This window comes from Parasteatoda tepidariorum, chromosome 6 (genome assembly GCF_043381705.1).
Source record: "Parasteatoda tepidariorum isolate YZ-2023 chromosome 6, CAS_Ptep_4.0, whole genome shotgun sequence".
NCBI lineage: Eukaryota > Metazoa > Arthropoda > Arachnida > Araneae > Theridiidae > Parasteatoda > Parasteatoda tepidariorum.
In genome coordinates this window covers 9,134,217-9,152,393 of record NC_092209.1, presented here as the reverse complement: position 1 = coordinate 9,152,393, position 18,177 = coordinate 9,134,217, and the positions used below count along the sequence as shown (strand labels likewise).

General features: G+C 29.8%; 1 protein-coding gene across 2 annotated transcripts in view; it reads right to left on the bottom strand.

Annotated features, from left to right (window-relative positions):
- Positions 1-4,334: 4,334 nt before the first annotated feature.
- LOC107442394 (ubiquitin specific protease 14) overlaps positions 4,335-18,177 on the bottom strand; it is a 26,789-nt gene continuing 12,946 nt past the window's right edge. The window contains exons 8-15 of one of the 2 annotated variants that reach the window (XM_071181972.1): positions 16,823-16,968; positions 15,450-15,532; positions 14,911-14,942; positions 14,740-14,805; positions 13,987-14,079; positions 11,526-11,651; positions 6,664-6,739; positions 4,335-4,505 (exon numbers count right to left, since the gene is read on the bottom strand). In XM_071181972.1, coding sequence (XP_071038073.1) covers positions 4,492-4,505; positions 6,664-6,739; positions 11,526-11,651; positions 13,987-14,079; positions 14,740-14,805; positions 14,911-14,942; positions 15,450-15,532; positions 16,823-16,968 — 636 coding nt within the window. In that variant the 3' untranslated portion in view covers positions 4,335-4,491. Of the gene's footprint in view, positions 4,506-6,587; positions 6,740-11,525; positions 11,652-13,986; positions 14,080-14,739; positions 14,806-14,910; positions 14,943-15,449; positions 15,533-16,822; positions 16,969-18,177 lie in introns of those variants that run through there. The other variant, XM_016055952.3, reaches the window with a different exon arrangement.

Sequence of the window (18,177 nt, the reverse complement as noted above, 5' to 3'; positions counted from 1 at the left end):
TATTTTAAGAGATATTCAGTATTCGTAAAGGAAAAATTGTCAAATTTCTTGCTGCATATTCTATAGAAAAAATTGAAATTAGAATATATTAAGAATTCCTAGTTTATCCATCTGGTTGCCCAGCTTGAAACCTGTTCGTGTACAGTGCAGAACAGAAAAACAAAGTTTTGTTTTCCTTCTTTCCAACAAACAAATATAAATAAATAAAAAATTTCGCATTTAACATGTTTTCCACACAAAAGGAGAAACAGTTTCGGAAATATCAAAATAAAAGTTATCATGAAATCCAGAAAATCAGCATCAATTGTAACATTTTGCTAGTAGCGATTGGTTGGCTTTGCTGAGAAAAATAATGCATATGAGTACAAAAGTTTTCAGAAAAAGGGTGCAAGATAAAATCTCTAAATTATAAGCAATAATTTTTTGAAGAATTTTATAAAGTTAAATATACTAAAGCATTTTGAATAATTTTGTTAAAAGAAAAAAATATCCCTAAAGCATTGGGATAAACTTGAACAATTAATTAATTCAGCCCACGGACTAAAAGAAGATTTTTAAAAAAAATTCGACTTTATGAACAGAAGCAAATATCCTAATCCTTTCTTCCACATCCACCACATTTTTGCCTTTCCTAAACTGCTTAGTCCCATATTCTCCAAAGAGATCAAAGATTTCTCCGTTCATTTCTGAACATGGAAGAGTTTGAAATGGCATTCTAGTTAAACAGGGTAATAATGAAGAGAATTTTAATGCAAGAAAAGAATTGCTGAGCTGATGACATTTCAACTTTTTCATGATCAATTTATGTCTAAATAAAAGTGGATATAACGGATGGTAAAATAATTTAGATTAAGAGAAAAATTCCTGCTTTTCTTTGAAATTCCCTGATTTTTCCAAATTTCCCTGACTTTTCCAGTATAAAAAAAATTCCTTGATAATTCCAGGTTTTCAAGGTGGGTGGCCACCCTGATATTATACACAATATATTAAGAGGAAATACTTAATCATTGTGCTCTTGAGTAAGCTAGATAAGGCTAACTATACTAGTTTTAATTGTTGGAAAAACTTAAAGAAATAAGGAACTGCTTAACATACTTAAAACAAATAATGGTATAGTTAGTGGAATAGTTTAGTATAGCTGAAATATCCCATCGATTGCGCTTAAGTGGTCACCCCTTTAAAAGACGAAAATAGGAAATTAAATTCCCTGTATTTTACCAGTTTGATAGAAAAAGCTCAAAATTCCCTGCATTTTCTGTTACTTTAGGTGATTTTTAAATCTCCTGCATTTTCCATGTTTTTCCTGTTTTGTTTCAAATACAGAGTGGAAACCCTGCTTATTTAAGAAAATCATAACAGCTATCTGAATACTATCCATGCCTGGTCATTGCATCTAACGTTTGGTTATTTATTTAGTGCACTCTGAATGGAAACAAATTTACAAGTTTTAAAATAAGATAGACAGATTTATGTAAGATAATTTGAGAGTCCGAGTTGATAATTTGATGTCAACTCCATTTTCGCAATAAAAATACGTGAACGTTTCAATAAAGGCTTTAAATATTTTTTGATACAGGAAAATCTATTTGAAAGCATGAAAGAACTGGGGACTAACGTTCAAAATTAAGAGATCCGTAATTTTTCCTTTAGAAAAAAGTGTGTGAGTCAGGCTGAATAGTTGCGTTGAATCCCATGTATTTTAACATGTTGAAACAAATAAAAATTATTAAAAATATTTGGATCCATATAAATTATTTAAGAAGAATTAAAACTATAAAATGTGAGGAATGTTTAGTTTTCTTCAGAAAATCTTAAGTAAATGCCAACCTGAAAGAAAAATGTCCAACCACTAAATTTCTAATTGTTTTTTTAATAACCAATATCCCACAAATTTGCCGTAATGGCTCAGGGGTTAAGGCACTGAACTGTTATTATGAAGAGCTGGAGTTCAATCCCAGGTGTCAGCTTGAAGCCTATCCAGCTTCAGAACAATGGGTACCATCTTGTCTGCAAAGTAAAGGCAGCCTGTGTGCAGTGCCACATCTTCTGCGATAATCATGCTGTTGGTCTCTAAATTGTATAGCCTTAACTTCTATGAGCTACCTACCCACAACAGGCTGTTGCAGGAATTTTATTAATTTTTTTTTATCCCACAAATTTATAATAAAAACGCCAAGTCTCAGGGCGGATTACCCATTAGGACAGACTAGGCCATGGCCTGGGGTCCCCAATGATTAGGGGCCCCCTTAAAAAAAATTTTGTGAAAATAAATTTAAAAAAATTAAGAAAAGCAATGATTTTTAAAAAAAATCAATTTTAAATATATATTAATAAAATATGATAATTTTTTTAGTTCTAATTTAACAAAATAAAGTAAAATTTTATTTATTATTATTTTAAATATGCTTTCTCAAATGAAAAGATACATAAATACTTTCATATTTGAATAAATAAAAAATATATGAGGAAAAAATTTAACCTAAGGGCCCCAAAAATTTTAATGGCCTAGGGCCCCGGGTACGCTTAATCCGCCCCTGTCAAGTCTACAGATCTAGTTCAACCCTTCCATTGCAGTCAAGCTTTTTAGTGGCACCATTCTTTGAGCAGAAACCTAACTAATTTTGGAATATAGGGAAAACATTAAGAGAATTATACAAAAATTAGGTAATATAAGTAATAAAAAATACAAGAGCCTTATTTGCATAATTTAATTCAAAATATTATAACAACATACGAAAGTTATATAAAAGCAATAGCAACAAAAAAGGAATTACAAACTTAGGTTTTGCATCATTTTTTTTTGTTCTTTTTTTTTACAAAAGAATTTTCTAATGCTGACTTTAAATGAGGCTTCTTAATATTATTTAAACAGACTGAACAGAATGATTAAAGTACAGGTGAAGTGTTTTCACAGGGCCCAAAAGCCAGCCAGTTAGTTACAATGTGAGGATTTAGACTTTATACTAATGATTTTTCAGTGAAATGTTCATGAAGAAGTTCCTGATTCATCTTCTACTTCCAGTATACGTGGGCCATAAAGAAGCAAGTATGCACAATGCCAGTCCCCTAAAATAGACGAAATTTTTTTAAAAAAAAAACTTTGAACATAATTTTATTTTATTTTGTCAACGTAACATTTCAATATTTTCTACTTTGAGTTTCAAAAACATAAGGAAAGTATGTAAAGCTACCTCTTTTTTAAATAATTTTAATGAAATTAAAAATGCTTTATTAATAATCTTTGGATATAAAAATTTCCCATATTAATACTGTCACTAATTTGTGGTTACAAATTAATAAAAAATAGCATTAAAAATTTTTTAAAACCATTTTAATGATAGTAACTTATCATTAAAAAAAAAACATAGTAACGTTTTATTTTTTTGGTTGTTATAAAAACTCAAGACATCTAAATTGAGATAATATATTAAGAGGAAANCCATATTAATACTGTCACTAATTTGTGGTTACAAATTAATAAAAAATAAGCATTAAAAATTTTTTAAAACCATTTTAATGATAGTAACTTATCATTAAAAAAAAACATAGTAGCGTTTTATTTTTTTTGGTTGTTATAAAAATTCAAGACATCTAAATTGAGATAATTTTTTTTTTATAGATCTAGAGTTAAAAAATAACTAAAATGGAAACATAATATAAGTAATTTTGTGAACATGAAAGAAAAGCATATATTGAATGCAAATACTTTCAATAAAATGTAAAATTTATTGATAATTAATTGCTACATATAAAATACCCAGTTTTCAAAAATACCACGTTACTATAAGTTAGTTAAAATTTTTCATCAAATATAATTCATTTCTAAAATAATAATGTGAATCTTTCAGCTCTTGTGAGGATTCATGAATAAGAAACTATAATAAAGGTAAATTCACTAAAAGAAAATTATGAAAATTTTCCTTGATGTCAATTTTTATGTAGCTTTAAATAGGGTTTACAATCAATAATGGAAATTTCAATATATATAAAATTTTAATATAGATACAATAACTTTTTTCTGAAGTTAAGAATTATTCTTTAATAGCTTATACAGTTATGGAGAATTGAATACTCTAGATTTTGCAGTTTTAACTTTCCTACTCTTGTCTTAGGATCAGTAAAGCAAGTAATGAAAATAAAAAATGCAAATAACTATTTTACTTTTGATAAGTTTCATCCTTTACTTTTCCTCAAGTATTAGGACACAATGCAAAATGAGGTGTAAAACGGATTATATGTATTTTAATAATACATACTGAGATTTGTAAGATATTTAACATAAGTAAATAATAAATAAAAAAGAATAGAAAGAAGATAATAAAGAACTTGACTACCTCCTCCGGATAGTTTTAAAATTTCTTCTGATGGTACCATAGAAACAGTGTCGTCATCACATTTAAACCATTCATCTGCAAAGAGTAAATTTATCAAATTCAATTATGTTTGCACACATTCATTGCCATTTAATTAAAAAAGTAATCATGAACATATTTAATAGCAAAAGTCTAAGATAAACAATTTTTTAATAAAATCAACAAAAATAATGTTTGGAATTTATAATTTTTATTATGTATTTCACACATTTTTTTTTCTAATTTTAAAGTTGAAAAATTGCTTACTGTCAAATGTATGCTATAATTAGAAGGAAAATTTATTCCCAATTGAAATTAATTACATACATTTTTTGATTAAGTATAGTTATTTTTAAAAAGTTCTCTTAAATAAAATATATATACATTTTTAACTTTTAATATTTGAAAAAAAATATTTTACAATATTATGAATACAAATAAATAATAAGAGGCACATAATAATTGCATACTGTATTTTGCATACTAAATAAAAAATATTAATAGAAGTGACAAAAAAAAATAGGTACAAAAAATGTAATAGAGTAAAATAGGTACAAAAAAATTTTTCCAAAAAAGTACAAAAAGCATTATTCTAAACAAATAACAAGTAATTTCATGTTTTTTTTTTTAAAAAAAAAGCTTAACATTTACCTTTTTTTCTTTTCNGAGTAACGATTTTTAAATCGTGTAAAAACGAATCTCAACAAGTAACTTTTAAATCAGTTAAATACGAAAATCGATGATTTACATAAAAATCATCTAAATAAGAATCGCAATTTTAGCAGATTCTGGCCCAGTTCCTAATATTTAAAATTCTGTAAATCAGCCAATCAAAAGAAATTAAATATCAGCGGCCGAAACGAAACTGCTTAGGACTTTTTTCCTTTTTTTCAATCTATAGCGGAAGTCGCGGTTGTCAAGGCAACGGCGTACATGCCGAAATTCTACCAATTTTCTTCTGAACATCATTTTCTCAGGAGGCTACTGCAGGGGGGGGGGAGTTCGTCGCAAGTCCGACTATATCGTTCGTTCGACTCCCCAAAAGTTTTTGGAACATGGTCGGAAATTTTAAAAAGCCTTTCATCCCTGAAAAGATGAGAGTAGTAGGAGACTGCATTGTTTTACCAAGGACAACCACTTTTACCCCAGCCAGCAGATTGACATGTGAAGAAAGGTTTATTGGGGGCTTCAATACTTTCGCTCCGCGGGAGAAAAAAATTTTCAACAAAATATCATTTACTACATAAAAAAATTTTCCGCGCGGAAATTTATGAAAAAAGAGCGGAAGATATGGAAAAATCTGAAAAAAGCGGAAATCAGCGGATCCGCGGAAGAATCACATCCCTGTACACCCTGGGTTATGCTAATTGATCTACAATTCTGGCATCATGTGCTGCTCTCAAAATGATTCTAGGACTGCCTTCCTCACCATTGTTTCATAAGAGGCTCCGGCATCAGCTGATATTTTAAATATTCGGCTGGCCCTTTGTGATATAATTGAAACCCATAGAGAGATTGCATTATAGTGGGTGCCAGACCACTGTGGACTCCAGGGAAATAAAACAGCTGATTCCCTGGAAAAAAGAAGGCAACCAAAATTGCTCAAATAACAGATAAACTAATTCTTTTCTATGCTGCCAAAAGGCTAAGTGAAAAATCTATTAGAGAGAACCTTTGGTAAAGGAGGCAAATAAAAACTAGAAATTGATATTCTGTTATGGCCAAGAGACAAATCTCTCGCTACTTTTCGCATCGCTATATGGTAAGAATGCCTTTCCAAACATTTATATTGTATAAAAATTCCTCAAATCCTAAGTGCCAATTGTGCAACATTCGTGAGAGATGGACGCAAAACCATATGACTCATTACCCTGCTCTGGACTCGGGACACTTGTGGGAGAAATACTAGATACCTCGGCACAAGATGAACGATTTATAAACGTACTGAAGTTTCAGTTCTGTTACTGTTATCTTTGTTTCTTGTTCTAATTATATTGTTTGTTTTTCTGTCTATAGTTGTCTTCTAATCTGCAATTGGAAATAAAATTTAAAAAAATATTTCTTATTGTTACTATAGTTCTATTTGCAGAGTTGAATGAAAATTGCCTCATTAATTACTGTTACAATGTCACTGATTTGCACTATAATTACCCCTAAAAAAGTTAGAAATTTATAATATAAAAATCTAAAAAAAAAAAAAAAAAAAAAAAAAAAAAAAAAGATGGAACACGTGGAAATAATTTGCAAAGGGCACAGTAAAACAAATAGAAAACAAATGCTTTACAAACAATTTAGATATGATTCAACTTACCATCATCAAACCAATGAGACATTGCTTTAGTTTTTTTTGCTTCTTTCAGGGGAGGCTCTTGAGGAGCTAGCTTAGCCTGAAAAAAAAAGCTCATTTTACTTTTAAGCAAAATCAATATTTATGTTAGAAAAAATATCCCCACGATTTGCTCTTATATTTCCTATCTCCTCAAACCCCAGCTCCTGCATTTGAGTTCCTTACGTTTTTGTTAAAGAGAACAAGTTTTCATAATTTCCAAATACACTGCTCAAAAAAATTGAAGGATTAGAGGTTATTGTACATCTTGTATATAATAATGGTATATAAGCAATTTTTTTTCATAAAATGGGAAAAAAGAGTCACAAATGCAAATATTTCTTATTTTCTAACTTCGAAGAGTACAAATTTTGGGATTGATGTTGAAGATGACGCTTTAGCAGCAGTGAATTTGATTTGGCTTCAAATTTAATGTAAGACAAAGCAGAAAAGAATGATCGACATGCAGTAAGCAAGTTTTTTTTATGAGTGCAATGTCTCAATGCAGTCATTTAACTGTATCAGAAGCTTGGAGAGTTGTTGGCTGGTTAAAGAGAGACTAACACAAAACGAAGAAGCAGAAGCCATTGGATTTCATAAAGAGTGATTTCCAGGATCTGGAGCAGTTTCTCCGAGACTGAAAATGCAGGCCGAAGATCACAGCAAAGGCACAGAAGAGCAACAATGCCCAATGAAAACCGTTATTTAACGCTAACAGCTTGACTAACAGCAATATGAATGCCGTCCTTCTTAAACAACACCTTTGCTCGACTACTGACACTACAGTTTTGACACAAACTGTCTGAAACTGCCTTTACGATGTACGTTTGTTTGTATGTCGGCCAATGGTGTGTGTTACGTTAACAGCAAGGCACTGTCATGCCCACAGGAAGTGGGCAACAGAACATGTGAACTGGAGATGAAATGAATGGCGCAATATTCTTTTCTCTGACGAGTCCCGTTTTTCTGTCCCTTCTGATAATAGGCGTATTTTCACCTGAAGGGAACGTGGCACTAGAAACAACGCTGCGTTTGCTCATGAAAGTGTAAGATATGGCAGTGGGGGAGTGATGATCAATTCTGACATTTCCATTGATGGATGCGCCAATCTCCATATCATTCGAAATGGAGCTCTGACCAGTCGTCGACATAGGGATGAGATTCTGAGACCTATTGAAGTCCCTCACATTGCAGCAATTGGAGATGACTTCATGTTAAGGGATGACAATTGCAAGTCACATCATGCTAACTTGGTAAATGATTACCTTTTAGAGAAAGGAATCATAAGAATGGATTGGCCAGCGTGCTCTCCAGACATGAATCCAATTGAACATGTTCAGGACATTCTAGGCAGATGAATTATTGGACGCCAACCACTCCCACAAACTCCCCAAGAACTGGAAAGAGCGCTTCTAGAGTAGCGAGATACCACAGCCCTTTATTAATTGACGCAATGCCTCAAAGCTGTACAATGTTGCTGACCGTCCCGGGAAAACACACCCCCAACTAAAAGCGATTTTCTTTTAAAGAAACACCACTTTTTATTTATTTTTCTCATATGCACAAATTTTGTTTGTTTGTACTCAAATGCTCAATAAAATGCATTTTTTTCTGCCAAACAAATGTAATTTTTATCTCATATAGCCTATTAATACGTCTGTCGATAATGTATCAATCATTCAAACAATTCTCCAGATGCAAGATCAATCCACAACCTCAATATCCTTTAATTGTTTTGAGCAGTGTACAATAACCTCTTCACAACTGAGCAGTTCCAAATTTTTATTTTACTGCCATAAGATAAAGATATATGAATTATACAGCCAAGGGGCTAATCCCTTTGTGTACACATACGTGAGCCTCAGGTCTTAAGTAAAAGAATAGAAATATTTAAAATGTAAAATTTTACCTTAAGTAGAAACAAACATGCATATTGTTATAGTATTGTCTATTTAAATACAATGATGATACATGAAACTTAGAAAAAGAAATCACAAAAGATTTTTTGACATTTTTGTCAGCACATTGCAATACTGCTTTTAATATCAGTTTCGAAACTATTTTAATTATGCATACCACACAAAATTAATAAGTATTAAAAAGAATTTAATGTTAATGATAAAAAATATTTAATTCTTAGAGGTAAAATTATGAAGGGGGAAAAATCACCATAAGTTAAAGTTATTAAATATATATGGAACTATGGTGTGCAAAATGAAAAAGATATCACACTAAATAAATTTCATTCTAATGTTCAGATTTTCGTGTACTAAGTGACAATCTTAATGGTTCTTGAGGGTGACTTCAAATATGTTAATTAATTAGTGCTATCTATGAATTAAATTACAAAATTAGGCTCAAAAACATATTTTCTTTGAATAAACACTCTTTTTTTTTTACATATTTGGATTCTTGATTCTCAAAATAAGGGGTAAACAAAATTTCGAAAAAATTGGAGAATTATGAATGGGAGCTACATATATTTGGCAATAGTTAAAAAATAAACAAACAAAAAAGCATCCAATCTAAGTGGTTGCCATAAATGAGATATTTAAGATAACCATAGACTTCAAGAGAGCAGTACCTAATTTTACTCCATTGCTAAGCAACCAAGATCTAAGTTCAAACAGTTAAAAAACGAAATAATGCTCCAGCTCCGTGATTTCTTGGAGAGGTTTATTTATTAACAGTTAATAGAAAAATACTTTGAAGTTTCTGGGTAGTAGACATTTTTTGAGCTAATTTCTGATCAAAAAGCAAAGATTTCTTTCTTTTTGATATGCTTTGAAAAAATAAATTTGAATAGATTCATAAATTATTTAAGACTGTACAAGCTTTCGAAATTTAAACAGTTCAACTTTTAATGACTTCATTTATAAGAGGATTTGATACTAAAATCAAATTTACATAACTTACAATTATATACAAAATTTTAGGGATAATCATTTTTACAGCTTTGATCAAGTCATCTAGACAAGAAAGTTTAAAGAAACTAAAAAAGTGCCTGAAAATGTTTTAGTGGGTATAGTAATTATAACGACTATTCTCAAATTTTTATATAATTTACGATATTTATTTTTATGTAATTTACGATTTTTTTTTCTTCTATAACTGAAGAAATCGGTGTATGTTAAGTGGCATTTTAAAAATATTGAAATATGTTACAAATAACATGTTGCGATAATTTGTTGTATATTGTAGGATTCATGGTTTAGAAAATCACTCTATTCTGCCAAATTTTAAGTTACATGGTTTTCTTTGGATAAAGAAGATTTGCAAATAGCATCGTGATGTTTCGATGCATATATTTAGAAACTTATTTTTTCAACTTCACCATAAAATTTCGCTCAATATGGTCTTCAATTACAATTCGATACATTTGTCACCACATACCGCTACTGGAATTTCTTTGAATTTCTTCACTCATTTACAAACTTATTTCATGCTTCTCGTCATCACTAGATATATCTGATATTGTACTCTCCTTTTAAAAAGAGTTTGTAAGGTCCTTAAGACAATGAAATGGTGGCAACAAAACTTAAACTTTTAACAATATTGAAGCTACAGTTCTTTTGCTTTTTTAAAGGACCACATGAATCTTGTTAAAATCTTAAAATACAGATGTTTATTATTACGAGAATAAAATTATGATCAAGAGCCAAATGTAAAACAGTATAATTGATGATAAAATCTTGATTGCCTTAAAAAAATATGGAAATAAAAGTCAATGTGCTTCAAGCGTTCAAAAATAGATGCCCATTCTCAAGATATGACCAAAAACGCAAACTTAACATTAAGGGGACACAACTTCCAACCGCCTTAGTGACTAAGTTTTTAGAATAAAAATTTCCAGCTACTCGCAATTTTGAGGGTCAGTAATCCATTTATGTAAAAAATATACATATTTATTCAGAAAAAGTTGTTTTTACGTCTGATTTTGTAACTTAATTATTAGTTAGCACTAATTATATAACATATTTAAAGTAACTTTCAGGAGCCATTAAGATTGACACTTAGTGCTTGAAAATCCGATTATTAGAACAAAAGTTATTCAGGGTGATATATTTTTTTATTTTGAGCATTGTAGCTTTTTATAAAACAGTTAATTAAAATACACATACAAATATTACTAAAGCGATATCTTTCGAAATAGATATATCTTATATAGATTTCGAAATACTATGACATTTATCTTAACTACTACGCTGTCATAAATTTCGCCACACGATACAGAGATACACATAAATGGACTTGCAAGTTCTAGACTGATTTTTTTTTAAATATTAAGTAAATATAAATTTAAAAGCTTCATACAAATCACAGAACTACTAAGTCCAACAAAAAAGATTATTTTCAGAATAACTAAATTATGTAATACTTAAAATTACTATAATTTTTGAGCACATGGATTGTGTTATTTTTTTTTCGAAAATCACTTTTGTTTCTGTGGAATTTTACCCCAATAACTTACATTTTCTGCATCTCTTGGAATTCCCAGAAAGCTTAAACATCCATGAATGTTTCAGTAAGAAAAAAATTATAAATTTTCTTATAGCCTAATTTTCGAAGCTAAGAAGCAAAGGTCCACTTATAAGGACTGAGATAATGAAAGGGGTTAATATAGTTTGATTATTATGTTAGAATATAACACTAAATTCTCATTCGTTTATTGGTACAAGAGACAAAGCAGTGGTTATACCATGCCAAATACAATTTTGTACAAAATATAATGAAATCAAACAGTGTTACAAACTATGTTCAAAAAGAAAACAAGTGTTGAAACAATATATTAAAGTAAAAAAAGAAAACTAAAACTAATTTTCTAATCTAAAAGTGATCATTATTACCTTTTGCGCTTCTTCCACTTTTTTATCTTCTACTTCTTTAAACTTCGCTCGCATAGGAGTAAGTTTAGCCTGCAATTCTTCATTACACAATTCAAAAACATCTAACTCTAACGAAAACTTAACATCCTGAAAATCAGTAAATAATAAATATGCAGCAACTTGACTAATTTTAACAATAAATTTTTTTATAAAATTCCGAAGTGAGCAGCAACTCTTTCCTTTAAAAAAAGAACAAAAAATTGCATTATTACACTAAAAAGAGGTCAATTATTTACTTTATTTGTGATCTTTCAGATTGGAAATGTTGTTTCAAAAGGTGTCGATTTTAGAAGCATTATTTTATTAAATAACAGGATTATTTCCAGGGGTCTGTTTAGAAGAAATTTGGGTTCATTAACAGACCCTTCACAAAATATCTTATCATACAAACGGACCCTTCACAAAATAATTTATCTTTTAATCGGACCCTTCACAAATTTGTTTATCTTCATTATTGGTTTGTTAATCGAATAAACCCTTCCCGGAGGGTGGGGGGAGAGAAAGACGGTTAGAGACAGACAAAGTTTAAATTCAAAGAAAATATTTCTACTTTTACAAACATCGCGCGTGCATTCTTATTAATATTAAATCATATATTTTTTTTGAAAATAAATAATTGATCAATTTATATTTATTCATTAAATTAATTTATAGAATATTATGTAAATAAAAATTTATTTCTGACAATTTTTTAATTAAAATATTATAAATTTAAGAATTGTTTAAGTTTACTTAATGCGTAACACATTAAAAGTGATACATTACTTAGTTGTGTTACTTAAAATACATCAATTGAAATTATTAAAAATGTGAGTGATTTTGTTTCCATAATTCGTCCGAAATGAATATTCTGTGTTGAGCAGTAGAGGCTAAATACCAAATATTTGTATGTTGTACCTCTAATTTAGTAGCAGCAATTGCTGAGCAGAATTTTGTATCTATTTACGATTTAAAAACCTCTTGAAAAGGTTTTTAGCAATTTTTGCAATAACAGTACCCTGGTGGAAAGAATGTGACTTAACGCTTATTTTATATTCACAAATTATGAATAGTTTTTTCACAATTTCATAAAAACAGGACCTTTCACAAAATGTCTGGACAGTCCCCTGATTTAAACTATTGACAATAAACAAATATAACAACTATTGATTATTGGCATATAGGCATATAGACTATTATAAGGCATATAGACTAATGTTACAGAAACATCGCACACGTTTCTTTGAAGAACAATATAAGAACCTGAGAAGAATAGAAAAGAAACTACATAAAGCCATAGAACGCCCGATAGAACCAACGCCCGATAGAAACGTTTGAAAGAAAGATACTTAGAACTATCTTTGGTGCCATACCAGAGGGGGGATGTTGGCGAACACGGTACAACTTTGAACTTTATGAGCTCTATAAACATCCTCAAATTATGCAGATAATCCAAAGCAACCGACGAAGATGGCTCGGCCATATATGGAGAGGCTCTGAAGATAGCCCTGTAAAAATTGCCACCTTCAAGAACCCTCAGGGGTCCCGCTCTAGAGGTAGACCACCTACTCGATGGCTCAAAGACACCGAAAATGACCTCAAAGTCCTAAAACTTAAGAACTGGAGGGGAGTTGCCATGGACAGAGGGAGCTGGAGAAGGCGTGCTGTAGAGGCAGCCAAGGCCTGCAAAGGGCTGTTGCGCTCCTGAAGAAGAAGATTGATTATTGGTGAGTAAGTCTCTTTAAATAAGTTGAGAAACTTCTGGTAATCCAGAAGTTTTTCAAAATCTGCAGACTGTATTCAAGCAAAGAACAGTGCAAAAGAGAAGCTAGCTTGTAAATTGTTTCCGTTTAACCCAACATAATTTTTACAACTAGTAATATAGGTATTAGTTTTTCAGATATAACATTTAATTGAATAAAAAAGAATAACAAGAAAAAAATGGCACTAAACTCATTTACTGGGAATCACCTCAACTTCAAATATATCGAAAATAAAATAATGAGTCAGATACCCTGAATGTGTATTTTGAAAATATTTTCAAATAAATACACACATGTATTTTTAAATTTAAGATCTAATGCATATTTATTAAGATTTTATACTGTCTCATACTTTTCCAACAACCAGTATAATACTTTTAAAATGTACATAAAAAATAATTGAAAGTTTAGTATAGGAAGGCACCAAGTGGCATTAAAAAAAAAAACATGAAATCTTCACTAAAAAACCTGTTATCAAATTTATGCTTAGAAATTTTTTGTCAGGTCATTAAACTAGAAAGCTTCCTGCAGCTGCAATGTCTAAAGCTGATGTTTCTGAATACGGAAAAATGCCACTCAGAGCCGGCTACTAGTAAGCTCTTAAATTACATTTTAAAGAATATCAACAAGTAAGAAGTTGAGTGGAGGACAGTAAATTGCAAATATCAAGATTGACTTACCTTTAAAATTTTAGCATTTATGGATTCCTTTTCTTTATAATAAAACCTAACAAACTGTACAGTTAAATACATCGGTAAACGGCTAATTTTACTCTAAAAAGATATGAGAAAAACAATTTAGTTTGCAGTTTAAAGGAATTAAAAAAGTAAGTAAGCCACAAAACAAGTTAATAAAATATTTTACAAGAAATGTTTGTTATTAAGATAAAGATATTTTTTAAGATAAGGTTTAATTAAGTAAAACTTAGTTTAATAATTTGTATTGCCAAAATTTTTTCAAGAGACACTTAACTGAAAGAGTTACGTAACTCTAGAATACTGTATTAGCTTACTTTTGATATTATTTTTTAGTAAAAATGCTACAGTTAAATTTTTTCCTATGTTCATAAATAAATACATTATTTAAATAAAAAGTACGTCTACTGAATTTTTTTTTTTAAAGTTTGTTACTAAGATAATATTAATAAAATATGTTTTAAATCCATTAAAGAAGAGTATTAAAATATACACTATATGACATGAAGAATAAAAACTTATAGTAAATTATAATAGATTTTAAAGATTATTATAGTTTCAAAACTAATTATCAAACTAACTATCTGTTATGAAACATAATATATTACCGATATGAAATAGAAGGAAATGTATTAAAGTTCAGCAAAGTATTCATTTTTATCAAATAAATTATGATGAGATGTAAAAGCTTGCAATTTATCAAGGAAAAAATGCTCGAAAATAAATATATAAACTTACAGATTTTTTATATTGAGCGTCTCTTCCTAGAGTAGATGAAAATTTTGTGAGTGTCTCTTCCATACGCTAAAAACAAGCAAAAATACTTTAAAATCAAATAATAACAAAAAGAGACATTTCAGCATCCTAATTTAGAACGATTTTAACACACAATTTTAAAATAAGATTTACCTGCTTTAATCCAGTCAGCATAAACTTAACATCTAAAAAAGAATATGTAAATATAGATAATGAGAATTTCATAAATTAAAATAAAATACAATTGACCTATCAAAGAAATCATTAGTCTATGCCAAATGACAATGTTTTTTTTGTTTTTTTTTTAATATTTTAGAGCTACTGCACTTAATAATGTGATGTGCACAAACAAAAAGCAAAATAAAAGATTTGCACTGAAATTAACAAGTTTTATTTTTATAGCTTTTTCCTAAAACGGGAACCTTGCAGATGAACGATAGGTTAACATAGTCACATTTTTTCCGCCAACCCCTTTAACTCAACTGTGGAAATCACCAAATTATTTCATACTATTAGATAGGTAACAATCTTTTATAAATTTAGGAAAATTAGGTGGAAAAACATATTTTAAGAGGCAGAAATAATCAACTGCAGATTAATGCCTGCGTTTGATTATGACAGATCAACTACAGATAAGGTGGCAATTTACAAAATATACTTGTAAATATATATGTTAAAGGAAAAAGAATTACCTGTTGATATAAAACAACTTATTTGGAGAAAATTTTCTTTAAGATGTGTTTCTGGTTCATCCTCTGATTCAATACATTTTAATCTTGAATAATAATTAAAGATCATACATACAGTGCAAGAAAAAATAAAAAATTGACAGAATAGTAAAAAATTGCTTAATATATATATTATCTACAACCAAAGTATATAAACTGTCTGCCTGTTTTTGCTCACATAAAATCTAAATTCACTTTATTAATACAATGCAACTCTAAAATTCAGACTTTTTAACTCTAAAATTCAGACTTTTTAATTCTAACTTTGATACACATTGATGTTGATTGCTTGTCAGCTATACTTATGTTTTGTTACAAATAAAATTAATACTATGTTTAAAAGCACAACAAAAATAATGCCCTATCACTTTAATTAAGAAATCTAGCGGAAATTTTTTTCTACAAAATTTAGTACAGTAACTTTTAGTATAGGAAGAGATATTCACATGAGAAACTAAAGCTCTTAACTAACAGTATCATAAAAATTAAAAACCTAGCAAAAACATCATTCTAGTACATTTATTATAAATGTCAAAATTTTAATTATGAATAAATTACTATACAAAAACAAATAAATAGAAAAGACAGCAAAACGGAGAAATCTAAGTTTAATTTCCATAAAACACTTTTAACAAAAACTGCTTAGTGAACAACTCCCAAACAAATCACATTGAAAATTTGTAAGGTGGTTATATTTAAACACTCTAAGAAATATAGCAAGAGAAGGATAAATAGGGAAAAAAGATTTTTAAAAAATAAAAAAAAGCATAAAACATGGAGGTCTGTGGAAAAAATTCATGTCTGCAACTCCTGTTTCTTGGTAAAAAAAAATTGATTAAAGTGGTAGAAAATTAAAAACATAAATTTTGTATTTAAAAAGAAACACTTAAAAAAAATTTATAAGATAACTATTTTGCAAGCACATTTGGGTTATTCATTTGTGAACAAAATCACTTTAAATCAAACTTACTAAATCAAAAACCATGTATAACTGAAATTTTCCTACTTTCAGAAGGAAAAAAAAACCTCTGGTACCCTTATATTCCAATAACAAAAAACAATTTTTGCTTCAAAATATCAATACAATTTCATTTTCTGATTAAAGTGAAGAAGATCTTCATAAAATAATAATAATACAAGTTTCAATAAGTTCATAAAATAAGCTTCTAGAACTAAAATTGAAACAATTTTTACTTTGGATGTAAATTAAGAGTCCCCCCCCCCCCTAAATTTAAAGAATAAATTTTTATCACTTTAAGTGATTTATAATAATAATGTTGATATTTAAAATATTAAACATCATAAAGCAAACAAGATCATGCAATTGTTAAGGATACGTAGAATCAAATGTTCCACCAAAATACTGATCAATAAAACTAGTATATTTGGAGGCTGAAGCTTGGTCTGACAGGTCTTTGTTGGGAGCAGATGGCAATTTCTGCTGCAACATCCTCATCACTTCAGTCCAGCATTCATTGGCATCCTTAAATAAAAATTGTTCAATAAAATATCAAATACTTACAGAAATAAACAAAATTTATAAATTTGACTATGCAGTTGATCCTCGATTCACCAATACTGCATCTTTTGTTTTCTGTATGCATTGCCTTGTTTTAGCAGTACCGTCACAAATGCTATTCTTACAAAGCCCCTCCAACTTTTATTGCTTCTCGGAAAAATTTCTTCTGATGGTAGCTAGGCTAATGCATTACTTTTTTCTTATAAATTTGATTTAAAGTTATTTTTCATACCATTGCTTGCAAATGATTTGAAAGCTTATATTAAAAGCCCTTTATTCCAATCCTCTCGTGGTGAGGCTTTTAAAAGATTGGCAAAATTACCAAAAATTCTGTAAGCTGAAGTTTTTAATAGCTACCACTCAATAAAATATTTTATGAAAAGTGTAGTAGTTGGGAACCCTGATACGAGGGTTGCTATTTATATTTTCTGGCCAAATAATGAAAAAACAAATATGTAGGAACGAAATTGGTTTTATTGTTTTTCAAAATATTCTCCATGATAATCAATACACTTTTGTGTGCGTTTGAACCAATTTTCAAAGCACTTTTTCCAGTCCGATTGAGGTAACTCCAAAACATGCGTTTTGAATGCATCAACCGCTTCTTCGGGGGTCGAAAATCGTTGTCCAAGTAATTTATTTTTGATGTGTGCGAATAAGAAGAAGGCATTGGGTGCCAAATCAGGGCTGTACGGCGGATGACCCATCAGTTCGATCTTTCGCTCTGTCAGAAATGCCTTTGTTTGAGTCGATGTGTGAGATCTCGAATTGTCTTGATGAAGAATGATTCGCCTGTTCTTCTGCTTTTTTTTGAATTTCTCCGATGACTTCTGGCAAACAAATGGTCGTGTACCATTCAGAATTGACCGTCCTGCGATGCTCTAACGCCACTGTTGCCACATGACCGTTAATGCCGAAGAAACAGGCAATCATTTGTTTTGATGTGCTTCTTGTCGAACAACTTTTGTTGGTTTTGCCTCGTCTTGGAAGACCCATACAGTTGGTTGCTGTTTTGTTTCCGGCTCATATGCATAGATCCATGATTCGTCACCTCTGTAAATGTTATACATGGCCTTTGATGTACCTTGAACGTATTTTTCCAACATTTCCTTGCACCAATCGACATGAGCCTTTTTTTGAGCGCTTGTCAGATTATGCGGGATCCAACGCGAA